General features: G+C 41.6%; 1 protein-coding gene across 1 annotated transcript; it reads left to right on the forward strand.

Moving 5' to 3' along the window:
- Positions 1–11038: 11038 nt before the first annotated feature.
- Positions 11039–12525, forward strand: LOC149279220 (prostaglandin E2 receptor EP1 subtype-like). The gene is made up of 2 exons (XM_089501433.1): positions 11039–11716; positions 12280–12525. The coding sequence occupies exons 1-2, from the start codon at positions 11039–11041 to the stop codon at positions 12523–12525; spliced, it is 924 nt and encodes a 307-aa protein (XP_089357559.1).
- The last annotated feature ends 6695 nt before the right edge of the window (positions 12526–19220 follow it).

The raw sequence follows: 19220 nt of genomic DNA on the forward strand, positions 1-19220 counted from the left end.
CCCTTCTGAATCCCCTGCTGCCCCGAAGTGAGGGACACATCTGCTGCTTGACCAATAGTCCTCTTTAACCCCAAGTGCATTGAGCATGGAGGGTTGTCTGAGGGCCGCAAACATGTAAATGGATCCTGGACTTGTATATTGAGGTATTCTGGACAAACCAGCTGCTAGTCCCTTGCCTTTGATCTCCTGGAAGAGTCTCATCGGAAATGACCCTCCTGAATGATTAGGTTGTCACCGCATATTATTCCGGTCACAAATCACTTTACTGGATGCTTTTAATATTCTTCTTTTGGGTGTTCCATCCATCCTCCCTTTCCTCACAGTGAGGACTTGTACAATAAGTACATGTAAGTAACTCGTGCCGAATACAAACCCCTCTATATTCCAGGGCATTGTGTCTCACTGGATTAATATATATGAATAACACTAAAAAAACTTATTTTATAAAATGTGATTTCTAAGAACTGAGGTTATTTGATGAAGGGATATCTCACGTGGCTCCTACAGCGAACAGTGCAGCTGATGTCACCGAGTCCCTCTTTGGTTAAAAAAAAAAAAAAAAGTAATTTTGTAGATCTTACTGTTACATAGAATAGATGTCTTAAACAAGCCTTTCTGTGGTTGGTTTTATGTTTAAAAAAAGCGGGTTTTTGTGCATTTAAATGGTGTGTAACATAGAATATTTGTATATGTATGTGTGTTTTGTTGATATACTAACTTTATGATTGCTAATCATGCAATATGAGTTAAAAACACAACTTGTAAGCAATACCGCAATAAAGTGCCTGTAATATTAGGTGACCTGCCACCAAAAAAAACACAGCATTAAAATGAAAAGGAAGGCCCTTTTTATTTTTTGGCTTTCTGTTAAACGATGTGCGGAACAAAGGACGCTGATTGGCTGCTCATTTTTACTACTAATTTTAATTTGTTAACCTATTTGGATTTATGTAGAAAGCAGGGAATAGAAGATGGTTTGGATAACCACCTATCACAGATATCCAATAGCCATATGATATTTAAATAAAAAATATGAATTGGATGTGTAGGCATTTTGCTCTGATAGTTGATATCCGGTTTGGTTTTGGTGATGCGGCTGCATGTTTTAGGTGAACAGGCATTTTTATTTAAAAATCTTTAAAAGCCGTGATCTAAGTCTCATTTATTGAAAGTGTCTCTCTAACTTGCAAATTTGCGGATATATATATATATATATATATATATATATATATATATATATATATATATATATATTATAATATATCTGGAGCCAGGTAACTTTTTATTGCTGGTGCCTAACATTTTGTACTTTATATTTTTGGGTGCTTTGAATCATTGTGTGTCATGTTGGCATTTGGGATAGGGGATATAATCTAATATATGAATACATTGATTTCCTCCTGTGATATGATTAATGTGGTGGATTTTTATTTTTTTTTAAATATTTTTTTATTTTATTTAATTGAGAATTTTATATGGAGATGAAAACGGTTGCAGTCCTGATTTTTCAGCCCCTGATTTTACGTTGGGGGTAAAGATGGGGGGGGCTCAGTAGACGGTCAGACACTCATCTATCCACTTTGATGCTTGGTGCTCTCCAAGGAAGACTAAGACCAGCAGGGGGCACACTAGGTTTAAAATTCAGTAAAATGCAAAGCTGCCCCATCCATACTTTATTGAATTTATTTTTAGAAGCCCACTGCAAAAGTACAACTAAAGTTAAGGGGTTTAACAGTAACTATTTTTTTTAAGACATATTATATATTTGTGTATTTTGTTAGTTCTCCACTAGCCCCAACCTACTCTGCTGGTCTATGTGGCTTGACCCTTGGCTTGATGGCATATTAGCATGATGGTGACGTAGAGCTCATTCCCCACATCTGCCGTCTTTCCCGTGCGCCTGTAGAAGAATGTTTTTTTTAATTAAGATTATTATTTTTGTATGGTGACTATGAAACAAATATTCTTGAGTTCCAATGAACTACACAATGAAAGCGTTTAAAGAAAAACATCTAACTGCCCCCTCCTCAAGACTTTCATTTAGTCAATGGTGAAAGGAGGAACGTTGTCACCTTGGGTAAGCCGTGGAATCCCACCTTTATTAAGAACAAACCCTTTTCTTTCCATACTCTACAATGGAGTCCACACCAGAGAAAGCCGGATCCTGTTAGTACAACGTCGGCTATGTATACCTGTAAACACCCCACGATGCCCCAGGTACGGCCGTTCACCACAATGCCGTTAACATAGTATCTGTCATTCTTTTGGATTACAGAGGGGATTTCTATTCTATTTTTGGTTAACATGTGGCACCAAAGCAGGCGCTGATAGGCCATTAAGGTAGACCCTGAAAAACTTTTTAAGTGTCCTGTCATTTTTACATCATTAACCCTTCAGAGAGAGAGAGAGACACACACCAATCTGGTAAGCGTGATCACTTATTAAATCTGAAGTTGATCAGCAATTTAAAAATCTATGGGTTTGGAATCTGGGTTTGGAAAATGTTACGTGACTTCTCTGTATATTTATACATGATGGATCTCCTTGCCCGCAGGGAGGTTTATCCTTTAAATGCGCAAGTGCTTATAAAGTACTGTTGTTTAACTGTAAAGACTGTAAAGTTACACTACAGATATTTCTTATCATGTAAGCTCTTTTGAGTTTGTTCCATAGACCTAAAGGAGAAATGTCACATAACTTTCATACTTCATGTACGTACAATACAAAATGTACAAAAAAAAAAAAAAAAAAATGTCCAAAGGTAAATATGATTTGCATAACAGCATAAAAAAATATCTTTTATTTTTAATTACCAATTATTGTAAAAATAATTGTAAACATGTCTTCTAGAATAGTGAAAATATGAAACGGACTACTGCAACGGGCTCAAAAAGCCCAAAGTACGTTTAAATAGAAACGTAGACGCATTTTTATGCTCTACTGATTTTTTGATTTTTATTTTTCTTTAATGGATAGTTTTGGATTGTTTTTTAGGATTTTTTCCTCTTGTTTACTGACACGTCCTCTTTAGCATATGGGGATTTATTAACCATGTTGTTCTCATCTCAGATTATCCTAAACATTTGACTGTATGAAAAAGTAAACCAAACCTTTTATTAAAATCATTTTATACACAACCGTTTAGCATTGTCTTTTGTCTTTGTGCATGTGTGTTAATTTTTGGCCAGCTGTGCTCCATTTGTATTGAGTTACCCTTAATCATGCAGTCCAGATATTACAACAAAGGATCCTTCAGCCTATCTGAAACACCTGTTTAAGGAGCCATGAGTTGCCTGTATGCTACATTTTTGCTTCCCTCTGCATCTGGTCAAGAGCATTTTGGAATGATCGTTGTTTTTTACGTAATTCCATTTTTTTGCTCTTCTTCTATGGCGCCCATGGTCACTGGTGTTGTCCAGCTTCTTGGAAAACTTTTTGTCTTTATGGCCTCTGTTTGAACACTATTTGACCGCAATGGAATTTGGTCACATTGGTGGACTGGCCAGCCAAGTGGCAAATGAGATTTCATATTTACAAAAGCAAAGTTATGCATTTGGGAACAAATACATGTGCAAATTATACCTTAAATGGAGTTGTGTAAAGGAAACCATTAAATGAGTGACTTAGGAATACATGTAGGTTTTTCATGTACATACTGTTCTATATGATGACCTGTTCATTAAAAAGACAATGCAAAACCCAAGAGAAAATTTAATTTTTGCCACAAGCAGCGAAAAAGGGTTCTTAACAGTAAGAACAATAGAATCCACTAACTCCAGAGGCTATGGTATCAAATTGAACTGATGCATTAAAATATGGACTTAATGATTTAAAAGGTTATAAGGAAATGATGATTGGCTGTTTGCTTGTTGATTCAATAACAAATCAGGAATTTTTGCCTCTTTTTTTTTTTTTTGGGACGCCATTGAAAGTTGCTGGTTTGACCTTGATGGACTTGCGTCCTTCAACCTAAATTACTATGGTGCTATGAATGACTCAATTTGTGAGAAGGGAAATCCTGTAGGGATTCCTGTAAATTCTTTGTGTCATTCTTGTGAAGTCACAACAGGTAACTGCTCATCTATTGTGTACTGTATATCTCCTGTCCTCTGGAACCTTTGGCCCTGCAAACTTAGTTTTTCATATAGTCTTTTTAATTATCAACAATTGTGATGACAGCTGGTTGACGACACTGAGAACGTTAAACAGCTGTTAAGTGATGGATAAAGTGTCCCCGAGCAGGAGAAAGTGTCACGGCCACTCTGGTTCGGAGCTTTTATTTGTGTACCCTTTCCACAGCTATTCATCGCTATTAATTACAGTTCAGTCTGTGGTTACAATCAACAGTACAAACATGCACCATGTCCTACAGTCTTCTGTTTGTACACATTCTAAATGCTTCCTTGTAAGGCGTGCTGTATTCTTTCCAAGGGGAGAGATTGGAGGCAATTGCTCCCCGAGCTCGTTCAAATTCTTGTACCCAGGGTCCGAAGACACCAGGACGGCCTTTACCTCGTGCAATCAGAAGGAACGCCAGGTGTCGAGTAGGATATGCCCAGATGTGTGAGTATAAGTGTCAGATAAACAGATAATGGTGGGGCTGATATAGAGACCTGCGTGGCCAGAGGGTCCCCAGTCCATAAAGGTGTCAGTCCTCCCTTGATGGTTTCTCTTCTTTCCATCTCCCACAGAGACTTGGCAGGGTGTTACACTAAGTAAAGCGAGCCATCTGCGTACCGGAGAACTCTCTGGGTTTGGCCCAGAGGACTCGGGGAGAAGCACTGCTTCACCAGTTCTTTGAATCCTCCAGGTGGCGGGAGAATAGGTGTGACATGGCTGCGTTTTGGCCCATCTGTATTGAGTTCTTTTTCATGGCGAATTAAACCACATTAGAACTCTATCTCCCAGACCGCATAGGTCTTGCAAGCGTTAAGTTAGAATCTGATGATCAATGGTATCAAATGCAGCTGCAATTCTTGTATAGATAACAGAGCATAGCATATTGCTCTTAATTGTTTTCTTTTTTAAACCGCATAACTTTTGTTTGTACAACTTCAATCACTTTGAACACTTTTAAAAAAAAAACAAACATGTAGAACTCTGACCTCTCTCTGTGTATGATCTAACTCTATAGAACCCAACGCCGTGTATGAGTCATGCATTGTTCAGACTGTACGACTTGGTGTTGAGCTCTACTTTCTCTCCGTTCGTATTGTTTTTCTGCCGTGTCCTCGTTGCGCGGGTCTCTTGTAGGTGGCACAGTGCTCTGCCCCGTCTCTGTGCGTAGCTCGTTACTGTTCTTCCTGGTCTACCTTTCTATAGTTGATGAAGGGCACCTCCTTTTCCATGTAGTTGGGCAACTTCTTTCGGTACATGGTGTACTTCTCTATCCTCTTCTTATACATCGTGGAGCTCCAACTCATCTGTTACATGGAGTAAAGCTCTGATGCCGGTCCAAACCTTTTGGAATAGCGCTCAGAACATGGCTGATCACGCCACTTTTCTGGATATTATAGCATAGGACACTTTCTCTGATACATCTGATCAGATGGGTATGGCTCTGTTCTATGCTCAGACTGAATGGTTCCCCTCCCTTTGTCTAGAGAGTTATCTGTATCTATATAGCCTTATCTCATCCTTATCATTAATTCATATCCCATTGGAGTACTCTCTTAACAGTAATCACTGCAACGCTGTTAACACCCATCACGGACGAGAATAATCTTTATGTTTAAAACGCGATGTGTCTGATGGGCTGCGCGCTGATTGATGTATTCTTTCTATATGTTTGTGTTCTTTTACCAAACCGGATTGTGAGACCCCAGGGACCGTGTGTGATAGTCCATACGGTAAATACATAGACGTTTACATCTCTTTATTGGAAAGCCAGACCGCACGTCCGTTGAGTGAAATCCTTTAGAAGTTTCATCCAGAATCCTGTCTTCTTGAGATCTTTCCGTCGAAAAGGTCACTAACCCGGGTTTGTATGCGTGTTGGCTGATGCTTTGTGTTTCATGTAGGGCGCTTCTGTTTAGGGAAGCGTTGTATGTGTGGGAATTTCTCAGCTGGCTAAGAGAGGAGATTAGCAGTTCCCTAAACACTCAGAGCCCCTAAATCCCCAGAGGCCTGCAGAACATCTCTACATTAACCCTTTCTGGCCAAGAACCTGCAAAATATCACACCCACTTCAGCCAGAGAGCCTTGAGTCACCAACTCAGTCCGTAAAATTAATGGACTTGATTCGTCAAAGAATGTTATTTTATTCATGTTCCCTGTTCGAACTCCCAGATCCCTTTGCTATTTCTGTAATCCAGAGGAACTCAGTGTTACTGATCTACTCCTGAAAATCAGCATGAATATTGGCAACCATTCCCGTAAAGCATAGCCCTCGGTGTACTCTGCTACACCTGTGCGCCAAAACCATCTTGCTCTACCTCTCCTGCCAGTCGTACAGCCCTTGGTGCCCCCTGCTTTTCCTGTAAAACTGGTTAAGCTGTAATTGCGCCAATCCGGAAGCTGTCTTGTGACCTAAAAAGTAGGCCTGTGAACAAATTGGTGGACAATAATATTGTGAAAGGTGACATGTCTTCTGTAAAAGCAGCTGTTAGGCTTTTTTTTTTTTTTCTTTGGTCCAAAAACCCAAGTGAATAAACTATTGCTCACAATTTTGGACCGGTCTGGGGTCATGTAATGAGAAGTTAAAAAGAGAGGCTGCTAAAAGACTGTGAGCCACCAGAAAGAAAGCTATGTGTGTAGTGTGTTTGTGTTTGAACATGAATGGGTATGTGTAAGTGTGTAAGAGGGACTATGCGTTAGCATGTGTAAGCATGAGTGTGTAAGTTTTTTGTGAATGTGATGTGCGTGTGAGTAAGCAGGCAGGTAAAGTCAAGTGGCCCCATTAGCCACATAGTTCCCTCCCACCAATGTGTTAGCGTGTGTGTTAGTGTAAGTATGCGTAAGCATGAGTTTTTACGTTTTTGTTAATGTAATACTATGTATGTGTGAGTTACCAGGCAGGTAAAGTCAAGTGGCGCTATCGACCCCTTGCCCCTTCCAGGGCCAGAGGATGTCAGCCCTCTCCTGCCTCTAAGGCTGTCCCTGCTTACTGCTCTCCTCTATTCCTAGGGTCTGATTTACATTAGGCTTCTAAAATTATTTTATATTATTTTATTATAAATGGACAAATGTGGCCGCGCACTGCTAGACCATAAAAACATGACACGTGGTCAAAGGTTTATTTTTGGGCACCTTGTGTTTATTTTGTCAATAATATAACGCGCATACAGTAAGTTAGTACAGATCTTCTGACATATTTAGATCCCCACCAGGGTACATACAGGGGGGGGGGCTCTGTGGGTTGGGGAGGGGGGGGCAGCATTCCGTGTTACACCACTGGAGTCGTACATCACTTATTTCCTGCTGTTTCCCTATAAGATGTCCTCATAGAACGTCTGTCTTTGCTACTCCTGTAATAAACATCTGCTCTGCTGGTCCTCTGACACCCGCTTCTGTTACCGCTCTACTGTTGCTGTGATATGCTGTTATTGAGGCGGCTCCTGTCTTACTTCACCAACGTTCTGTACTCACCTACAATTCCTAGAACACTCATTCCTCTCCCTGTCTCTACTACTCCCACCTGCGATAGAGCGTCCCTGTCTTACGCAGTCCCATCGCGTTACTGCGCACACAACTCTGTTTCATTACTCATGCACGCATACTCTGCTATGTTAAGTCTTTTTTGGTATGGGGTGGGGGGTTGTTAAAAGAATGAAGTTTTCCAGGGTCCTGGAATTGGGGAATCTCCAGGGATTCAAAGCCTTATTAGGAGCGTCACCCTGCCGTACGGAGGAGTCTGTGTATGTGAGAGGGGGGTGGTAGCTATATTTGATATCAGACAAAAGGCCGGGAGTCATGATAAACAGGAGGATCGCTGCCAAACGGGAGGTCGGGGAAAAGGGAAAGATACAGGCAGATGGTGTCATGATTATGGGAGGCCGAGGAGAACATAGAGTAGGACAGGACAGAGAGGAAGTGCGGTGGTGGTTATTATAAATAATGAATTAGAGGTACAGGCGGTAATAAAAGCAGATAGTGACAAAGAGGGATGGGCCTTGGGATATGAGACTTGGCTAGTATAAACAGACTACCAGTCCGGGATTAACAATAACACACCGGTGGTCAGATCCAAACCAGAGAACGTAAAAGATGTCACCGCGGCTTGGGACTCTAGTAATGTGGTACAGGTGGATAAACCGAGAGGGCAAAGTAGATAATGGTTATATGTTATAAGCAGAATGTGCGTGTAGTACAGGTTTAGTCTTGTCCATGCGCATCTCCATGAATTCTTGTGGGGTAGGACCTAGCCAGGATAAGGTGAGGCTAATGGAGCATTGTCACTGCCAACATTGTTGCTCATCACGGTTGATGCTAGAGTAGCCTTACCTGTACAGTACACAGACAAACTAGTCTATATTATTTATTATTCCTGTCTGGGCTCCGCGGTGATCACCTGGAGAGGGACGTGGGCATTGATGCAGAGCTTCTAAACAGTGACGCCTATGGGCACGCTGCCGCTCCCCTCTGATACTCATCTGAATTGCAAGATTCTGCCGGTGCGGTCATGCCGTGGGACACATGGTTTTTAAATGTAATTGGATGCAGGAGAGCTTGAAATAAAACTTGCTTGGTTGAATAGACATCTAAATTTTTCAAAATGCACCAGATTTTTTTTTTTTATTTTTTTTTGGTGACTGATCAGCGAAATTCAAGTTAGAAATTTTCCAGGGGGTGGGGGGTGGAATAGATGCCCCTCTTGGTGCTCTCTCCCCCAGGGACATCCATAAACCTTTCTATATGGTTGGGTCTTGAGATGGTAAAGTTGGCAGGGTGAAGATTTATGTTGAGAGGATTGTGACTGTAGAACATGTTTACATGGTGACAACACAGTACTAGTAGGTGAACCGACACAGTAACAGTAGGTGAATGGACACAGTACTAGTAGGTGAACGGACACAGTAACAGTAGGTGAATGGACACAGTACTAGTAGGTGAACGGACACAGTAACAGTAGGTGAATGGACACAGTACTAGTAGGTGAATGGAAACAGTAACAGTAAGCAGATGTGTATAAGGTACAGGTTTACACAAGAGACAAGTCAATGTGGCTGAATGAAGAGAAGACATTATCAAGTTAAACATGTAAAAGTGTGACTGTATTACAACCAGATACAGGTGGGTGAGGGTACAGTTTCCATTGTCAGATTTGTTGATTAGGAGCAATCTCATTCTGGGCTCAGTCCATCTGAGATTATAATTCCACAGCAGGTGTGTGGCGTAGGGCACAATCGAAAGCATTGGCAGTGAATAAGTGACACTGTGTTGCAGGTTGATATTTTGGGAACAATATACAGGTGTATGCCTTAAAATACAAAAGATGGCCAAAGGACACTTGTTTTAGGGGTGTGTTTAGCAGGTCTTTTTGGTGACCACTTCGAGGTTATTTATACCACTGAGATGTTCACAACCATTAAGTGGAGACAACCTTGGCTATATAGAGCATGTGGATTTTGACACAAGGACATATTGCGACGTGGGGTCATCATAGGCAGTAATGTATATTGGTCAGTATAGCAGGTAGATTCTCAGATACTGTAACTGTGGATGGTAAATTCAGCAAAACGTTTAAGAACCCATCACATATTAAACTGCGATATATGCACAACAAGCTGTTTCCTGGCAGGCGACAAGTAAATGATGTAAAACTTGATATTCTCCAGATCCGTAATATACAGAATATACAGACCTAGGTACGGTATACTCCTATACTGTCCTATGTCCAGTGAGATGAAGTTTCCAGCTCCGCTCACACTAAATAATTCTTATCTTACACTGTCTTGTCTACTGTCATGCTTCTTAACTCTTTGAGTACTGGTAAGCATGCCAGATTCATTGTGTTAACACTTTTCTTCCCTAGACATGGAATTCTCCTTCTTTCATTCTTGCCGATTTACGCTGTTTGTCTTATGACACCAATTGTTTATGTCTTTTTGTTCTATTGTCTCTCTCACTCCCTCTCTTTCACTCTTTTTCTCTCTGTGTATCTGGTCCCTGCTTAAAGGAGGAGGCACCGTCCAGGGGAGGATGACAGAAAAACAAGTGAGAGTGAGCTATGGCTAAGCATAGGAGAAAAGTGTAAGAGGTGGGGATACGAGATGAGAGGCATCCAGGGAAAAAGCTGAGTGATTAGGCAAAGGGATAAATTGATGATAACACAGAGGCAACTGGAAGAGGGAGGGTGATACAGAAAAACTGAGTGCAAATCATCGGAGAGACTTCCAGAGGATGTAGAAGAGAGACGGAGAAGACCTCTGTGTGACATCCTTGTTGTTATCCAGAGTGAAGTGAGAGGACCAGACCTCATGGACTGTGAATTAATCGCAGACACACCCCAAGACCACCACACTAGACACTGCCCTGGCACACCGTAGGAAGCCACAGTACCGTACCTGAGGTGAGTACTAGCATTAAATAAGCCGAGGTTAGTCATTTAGGGAGAGTAATAATTTTAACTGAGGGGCAACGTCAGAGGAGAGAGTATCTGAGTGCTGCAGTATGTGAGTGATAGCTTAGGGAGAATAGGGTATGCTGAAATGTTAAATGGGCGTGATAGGTGAAATGTGTGTAGCAGCTGCTGAAATTAACTTCATATTGTATCCCTTTACCTCCCTTTCCACTGCTTTGCATCTTGTATCTCCCTGTCATGCCCATCGTTACTTCTTTGTTCTTACATTTCACTGATTTCATGCCTTTATTTACCAATCCACATAATCTTGATATCACAATCTCTTTGTTTGTTACTCATATACTTACCATTCCTCTGTTTTCAGGCCTGTTCTACCCTCCCATGTTCCCACCTCTACAATCCAACTCTTCCTTCCCCTCTATCCTTTCTTCCCTGCCTCCCATTTCTCCTTCATACACCCCTACATCTGCTTCCTCCCCACCCCCCTCTTCTAGACCTCTTCTACCATCTCTGTCAATGGCCATTGGTGCTTCCTCCAACGCACTTGGACTGTGGATCCTGGCAAGGGCTTACTCCCATTCTCGCAGACTTCGACGATCCAGAGCCCAGTTCCTCCTCCTGGCATCTGGACTGCTTACGACTGATTTAGCTGGACATCTCATCACCGGTTCTTTTGTCCTTTGGCTTTACTCTCATGGAGGACTTCCAGCAGTTGGGTGCCAGTTTCTTGGTGGTTGCATGGTGTTTTTTGGTCTTTCTCCACTTCTCCTTGGTTTACTCATGGCATGTGAACGCTGTCTTGGGCTGATGAAGCCACTTTGGCACTCTACTATGGTGACACAGTTCAGAGCTCGCCTTAGTATGGTTTTTGCTTGGGCCGTGGCACTTCTGGTGTCCATGCTTCCTCTGATGGGGTATGGAGAATATGGACTACAGCCTTCACGAACCTGGTGTTTTCTACAGGAACCTCCTGGGTTCTGTCTGCTCTTCTCTGGATTAGGTCTTGGATCACTAGCTGCTGCCCTGGTGTGTAATGTTATGGTTGGAGGAACTCTCCTGAGGGCACGGATGCTCAGAACCTCCGTGGAGGGTCGAAGGAGGAGGCGACGTGGGGCACGTTCGCATGACCTGGAGATGGTGGTGCAACTTTTAGGAATTACACTTGTGTCGTGTATTTGCTGGAGTCCCTTGTTGGTGAGTAAGGCAATAAAAAGGTGATGTTAAGTAATTCAGTCCAATTACTCTGTGAACTGCTCTGTCTATTGTAAGTCTATTTTCTTTCTCTTTGATACTTCTGTCAGTTTTCCCTTTCATCATTTATATGACTCACGTCTCAGCATCTTCCCTCATGGACACATTGTCTCTTGGTTTAGGCTTACTAAACCAGACTGGAGAGTTTGACCCAAACTGGTCTGTTCTCTCCTTTTTTTTTTAAGAATATAAAAATATTACACTTACACAACAGGTCCAAGGCTTTAGTCACACTGTCCCACTTTTTATTCAATAGTTCTCCCTTCAATAGCCCTATATAATGTAATATAGGTTAAAGTCAGAAGAAGAGAATTAGATTTCCCATTTGCAAGTATCATCATCTTTTCTATCCATTACTGTGAAGCCAGAAATGTTACTCAGAATTCAAGCTACTTCATACAAAACCAAATGCTGAACAGACATGATGGAGGTTCTAGTCCACTGTTACTTATTCCCACTATGTGCTGCTGCATCCTCTTTTTTTAAACTCTGCCTCTTGTATTTAGGTTTCTGTGATGATGTTACACACTGGCCTATCTCTTCCCCGCTCAGACTGGCTACTTTTCACAGTACGTTTGGCTTCATGTAACCAGATCCTGGATCCTTGGGTCTACATTCTACTGAGACGGTCTGTGCTCCACCGTCTTTGTGCCATCTTTGTTCGAGTGTCACGTGTCCGAGGAGGAAAGCTAAACCGTTGGGATCCTGGAGACTTCCAGAGCTCGGACCGTAGTGAAGTCAGCCATCTATAGACTTTAAAACCCTTTTATGAGACTAGATCACTTAAGCAAAACATTTAACTTGGTTTATGATAAAAACATTATTTTTTGGTACAGGTTGACATTCAAACAGAATCCAGTGGCCTATGAACACGGCAAGCTAAACACATGCTGGACCGTCCTTTCCAAGCCACGTTAGCAGTAACAAACTAGAGAAAAAAATACTACCTAAAGACCTAATTGCATCTTATCCTTAGTGTCCCTTGTGGTCTTATGCGGAACTGCAGATACAAGAATGTTCTTTTTCCCCCCAATACATTTGGGACAATCGGCCGATTTGTGCTCTGTACACAATTGTCCTCTTCCAGCTTCTCACTGGCAATGTTAAACAATGTGAGAGGGGTATTTTGAAAATGTATCAACAATTAATATTCTCAATCGGAAGGGCATGTTCTTGTAAGAAAGTGAAATAATAAAAATATCGCTGCTCAAGGTGACAGCAGATGCATTAAAAATATCTGACGCAAATTGGATTTTCATGGGATGAATAACAATGCTACAAAACAAGCTTATGTTATACATGGATGTTGACTTGCATGACTTCAGCAAGATGTACCGTTTCTCAATGCCTACTTCATAGCCAAAAGAACACTAACTGTGTAACCCCAAACAGGGTTTATATATGTATTATAGAATTATACAGATAACCGTCTCTGTATTATTTGATTTATTAAGTATACTGTAACCAAAAAACAAGGGACTTGGTCCACATGCCTTGCCATGCATGGTGTGATGTGGGGTAGCACTCTATTCTGGAATTGCATGTATGGTCTGTGGTTTTAAGCCCCTATAGTAAACTTTAGTGTTCAGACTTTTGTGTTCATTCGTAGCTTCCAGCAAAAAGTATTCTAAGAGCTGGGGCTTCCCAAAACTCTCAAGCTCAGATGTATTTGTGACAACAAAGATGTATTTGTGATTTTTGTCTTAAGTTTCAGTGTTTAGTTCTACTAACTCCATCTACGCAGTACTCCACTTTTTTTATATTGTGTTCTCTTACATTCGAGACAGTGGGGCAGCTACCCAGGACGGTGGGATATTGGCCAAAATCAGGACTGTCCTGCCAAAACTCGGGCTGCCAGGAGGTATGGTTTGTCTCCCTGTGTGAAGAGGCATGGGAACCAGGTTCGGGCTACACAGACCCTTGCCTCTTATGGAAGACCGAAGATGTTGGTGGGACTAACCACATCAGTGGCATTTTGGGCAGGGCAAATGCTTTACATTTGTATGGGGGTGGAAGTGGAAAATCGCCAAGGGTAGGGAGTGAGGAGTGTCAAAATGGCCCTTCCATGACCCAGAGATTTCAGGCCGTGGCCTCGAAAGACAACACTTGACCTGAATAATTATGTCCTTCACAGGGTGCTACTTGGTAGTCTATATCTTTCCAGAAGCTCAGGTTATGATGACATGACCCTGATTTTATCTAAAGCCTGCTCTCAGCCTGGTCTGTAGGTGAAATCACACCGTAGGGGTAAAGTTCTGATGTTATTTTAACTCCCACCTACAGCACCACACAAGACATCCAGGGGAGGACTGGCACCTTTTAGGCCAGAGGGAAAAATCAACCAAGAGAACATCATTATAATAGACCTTTGGCTCCCACCAGGAGGTTACAGCCAGTACAGCCATATGGCTTAACCTTTGCCTTAGAGAATTGGGATACTGGTTGGGACAGCTGCTATTGATGTAAGTGGTCCCTTAACTTGCATATGTCAAGCAGAGATGTGAGCAATTTGGTAAGAAACAAAAGCGTTGATAGCATGACATACCTGGGAACGCTCCAGGTTTGACCCAGAGTCTCCGGGTGAATGGCTGCTTTCTCTGGGGCTCTGGGTAACCTTCCTCTTTCTATAAACAGGATGGGCAGTGTATCAATTTCTTAATTTTAGCTAAAAGTTTTGCAACTCACGCTGTCCTTCTCCCGGTAACACTGGCAGTGTGCCTCCTCCCTCGCAGGTGTAACAGACCACTAATCACCCCATTTTTTTGCTGGCAAAGTCAAAGTAAATTGTATATTTCCATGATGGTCTCAGAGCATGAAATGCGGTAGATTTCTATTAGAGGCCAACATATTCATAGAACATGATGTATCTATAGCATTATAATTAAAGACATTCAAAGACATATCAGATGTCATGAGTGGACCACCAACATTTTTGACAATTGATTTGATTCTATTTTATTCTATACAATGACGTGTTTTCAGGGGATGGTCCCCTGACAGACTTCTGTCCCCTGTTTTCTGATTCTCCCTACAAAATAACATAATAAACACTAAATGTGAGAAGAATTATTTCACTTATGTTTGTTTCTAGGGCTGACTTTCACGCAAGGCAAAAACAGACAGCTCTCCAGACTCCAGGGTTACCTAAGGGACCCACAACAACCTTGGGTTTTCTCCACAGCCACATTGTATTTGTTTGCCCCTGGCACATGCGCCGGTGAGCTCCATGAAGAAAGGAGGAACCACTGTGGGTCATGGGCTACTGGACGACCCTATAAGTATTATTGACAGTCCTGTTTGTATCTCACACAAATAGGTTTTTTTTTATGGCGTTTCCTTTATTATGGCTACATTTTATTTTTTCATACGTGTTTGAACTAAGTAAAGCTTCAGAAACGTCCCATGATCTCATTTTACAGCTTATTCTGTAAGCATGTCATTCCGCTAAAACTATCATAAACTTTAGACTGTGGGAACATTATAGAAACTGGGGTTAAAGGAACAATTAATCCTGCCCCTCCAATGCTTCATTCTGCTACAAATTCTGGAATATAGAGTGCTTCTTTGATCCCTTTTCCGGATTGTTTATAGCGCTGAATAGATTTATACATATCGGAGGAATTTCAGAGGATTCCACATTTTGAAGACTGCTGTTTCTTGCCCTTGTGAAGTTCAGCGGTGACATAAAGCATTGTTTCCGGGAGAGAAAGACGAGAAGGCCGTGTGATATATATATATAATTCCTTGTATCTGAAAAGTAGGAATTACTAGGAATCGTTTGATTTTGACCCAGAGACATAGGGATTCTCTGCAGACTGAGGGTAAACGACCAGATGCTCTCAATTATATTATCTCCAGCTGCTTCCATTGTATTCGAAGTTGGGTTAACCCTTTAGTGGTTGGCCATCCATATCACCAGAAAATCATTCAGTGCTTGAATGGGCATTGTCGCTTTCACACCTTTTAAAGGGACACTCCAGCCATCGTCATACTTACCCGCAGTCCCGGATTTTGCGGAACAGTCTAGATGAGGATAGTAGCCTGCTTGGGGACATCCTCTGATGTCCTCCCTTGCCCGGGGAGCTGTAAAATCAATTGAAGTCCGTTGCAGCACGGATCTCCATTTTAGCCGAGCATTGCAAAGTGGCTCTCCCTGTAAGTGGCTCTCCCTGTGGGCAGTTAGCCACGACCGACTCACTTCCAGTGCTGCCCCCCAACACAGCTGTCCCAATTTGGACCACTGAATGTCAAGAGTCTAAGCATCATATGTACAACTTTATTGCATATGACAGCTGTATCATCTTTAGTTTCAATCGTTTTGCCCATGTACAGGACTAGTCCGTGGTCAAATAGCGCCCCACGCAGGAAGCCCCAAACAGGTCATATCTTTTTTATACGTTTACCAGACCCACCTTTACACGTTATAGGCATTTCCTGAAAAGACTGCCGGCAGCTACCTGGCTTTTCTTGCAAAATCATGGAGGGTTTCATCAGAATCATGCTGTATAACGGGGCTGTCCAACCTGCGGCCCTCCAACTGTTATAGGACTACATCTCTCACACTCCTCTATCAGCCACTTAGCTAAAAGAGCATCATGGGAGATGTAGTCCTACAGCAGCTGGAGGGCCGCAGGTTGGACACCCCTGCTATATAACATGCGTGTTATACTCACAGCCAGCTCTGGCTTGCACAAGAGTTTCACAGGGTATACCAGATCCCCCCTGAAATCACATGGGAACACTTTATTGCCAATGATTGGCTGCTTAAAGCCAATCCTGGCACAAATGGCTCTGGAGCTGCAGCTTCTTCTACGGGTAAGTGTGTTTTTTTCCTTACAGGTAAAGAATGCATATAAAGGACGTTATTTTGCATTTTTCATTAGTGGACATATATGGGACACTTGACTGTCCCTATAACATACTTTATTTTTTTAATGCCTATGATAGGTGTGTGTGGTCCGTTGTGCAAATGGGTGCCGGGTACATGTAAAACCCCCGGACTCGTGTCTCACTGGCCCAACAGTGCCAACCAATGTGTATCTAATGGTGACCGCATCGGCCATGTTTTCCAGGACACGGATACGTTTTTCATATTGAGGACCAGCACAGGTAAAGTACTGCGCTGCGGTATGTGGGATGTATAGACTCATGGAAGGGAACAAATTAGTCAGTTATACACCCTCCATCCTGCAGGGCAGCACTTTATCTGGGCTGGTCAGCAATATGTAAAAATGATATGTGTCCTGAAAAACATGGCTGATGCGGTCACCCTAATTTGTATCTGCGTGCACAATGTTGCTTTTGTGACAATGGGCTTTACACAGCTAATAGCAAATAATTGGTTAAACTGAGCATTCTATTAAATTAAGCACCGCGTAGAGTAGCTTAATGGAATATTACATGACTTTTATTTTATTTATTAACCTTAAGCCAATTTGTGATGTATCCATATGTAATAGAACATTGTATAATCTGGCCATTAGATCTCTCTCTCTACCTAGCAGGGCCACAACGGTATAGATATAAACCTTTATCGGTTTATTATAAGGTTATTATCTATCGTCTGCTCCGTATGACATACCCCAGTCTAATACTTTATTCCCACCAAATTTCTCATTTATTATTTACAATCTTCAAGCACGTCCTAATCCACTTCCATTATGGGTTTTAAAACCTCTATCTAATATTCTGCGTTGCAAATATCAGATGTGTGTGGTATATAGTAATATTTCATCACACCAACACTTGTTTTAGGTGAAGGGGTTAGGGATGCGGCAGAGGGTTTTCTAGGATTTGCTATGCGACTGTTGTAATTATGTCATTTAATAGGGCGTTTAGAAAGAGAATAATTTAATTTTTAAACATTATTTTTCTGTGGTTTCTGTACATACTTGAAGGGCTGTAGAACGCTGCGATACACTCACAACCAGCAAACATTCCGAGCTACAAGAAAAGATGGACATCAGAGGAGGAAAAAGTGTTAGAGGGATTTGGGTCCCGAAAGAGGGCCTGGTCAAACTAAACATGCATACTTTAAAAGCTGGCAAAAATAACACACTAATGGTGGGTGAAGCTGGATCCAATATTTAAAAATATGAAAACAAATCTTAAAAAGGTATAATAATTAATTATTATATTATTTACATTACCATAATACTTGTACAAAATATCAATGTATCAGCTCGTTCCTGCAGGGCATTTCACCTTATTATGACATCATATTTATCTCTTTATGACAGCGCACTGGTGTAAGATCTTCTGCTGCCTCAAGATCCTCACATTAATTCCTGTGTTGTTGTCGTTGTCACTCAGTATTAATGCATATAGTATCATTGTATGTTCTCTAGCCATGCTGCCTTACATCCACATGAGACATCCAGCTAGGTGGAGGCACTGCCAGCCTCTCACCTCCCAGAAGAATGGAGGCGCAGAATTTATGTGGTGCCGCATGAAGTTTTGAGGTCACCATGGAGGAGTGTAGTGATTGGGTCAAGTACTACCCTGAGGTGGCTACATAAGGTTTGCTTTTATATAAAATCTAAATGTATGTACATATATTATGCAATAATATATATATAAATAAAATACATATAATGTGTTTTATAATGAGATAATCAATAAATATATGAAATATATAAAAATATTTTGTGGCTATATATTTCACCACTCCAGATCCCCTGTCCCCCATTTTTAAGTAAGGCTATAAACCAGGGCACCGGGAGTCTGGGAATGTTCTACATGGGCTGTAGCTCATGTGACTCTCCAGCCTCACTCTTGGTGCCCATTCTGTGCATCCACAATGAAGTGGAAACAGTTTGTCTATATTGTTCTAAAACAAGGAAATTAGGGTGACCATGATGTCATCTACTGCAAAGACAATGAGGAAAATACTTGTGTTGGAGCTAGTTTGGATGGTTGATGTTGCACCACCAAGCATCCCCAAGTTACCAGCCTCTTGCCCCATACTAATAAATAAGTACAGTCCCTAAGCCACAGAGCATTTGTAGTATTTCATTGAATCATTTATTTATAGAAAACCCACATTGGACATATATTTCAGTGTGTATACGCTTGGATTTTAGTTTAATGTAGGCAGTGCTCTGTGGAGATACATGGAGGTGGGTGGCCCACTGGCGTCTATTAAGATAATGTTTTCCAAAACCCAATGAGGACTAACAGTTTGGGAAGGGAAATTAAAACTGAACTGGCATGATATGTTACAGCAAAGACAAGCAACAAATGTTGTTACCCACAATAGCCCTAGAGAATATGTCATGTTTAGTCAATGTTTAGAAGCTTTTTGGGGAGGGAACATAGAAAAAAAAGATTTGGGCACTTAAGCTTTTGGGGCCTCTTCTTCAGACATAATAAGTAAAATCCCTGGGTCTCTGTGTGCCCTAACGAATAGTCTAGGTAGTTATTGCCTCAGTAAGATATGGTGTGTTTA

Source organism: Sceloporus occidentalis, unplaced genomic scaffold (genome assembly GCF_023333645.1).
Source record: "Sceloporus occidentalis isolate IW3139 unplaced genomic scaffold, rSceOcc1.0.p SCAF_174, whole genome shotgun sequence".
Taxonomy (NCBI): domain Eukaryota; kingdom Metazoa; phylum Chordata; class Lepidosauria; order Squamata; family Phrynosomatidae; genus Sceloporus; species Sceloporus occidentalis.

What these genes read in the sequence shown, in the direction of transcription:
- LOC149279220 (XM_089501433.1), top strand. Translation starts at nt 11,039, where the DNA reads ATGGCCATTGGTGCTTCCTCCAACGCACTTGGACTGTGGATCCTGGCA. An exon ending in TTTGCTGGAGTCCCTTGTTG is followed by an intron (nt 11,717 to 12,279) that starts GTGAGTAAGGCA and finishes TCTTGTATTTAG; the next exon opens with GTTTCTGTGATGATGTTACA.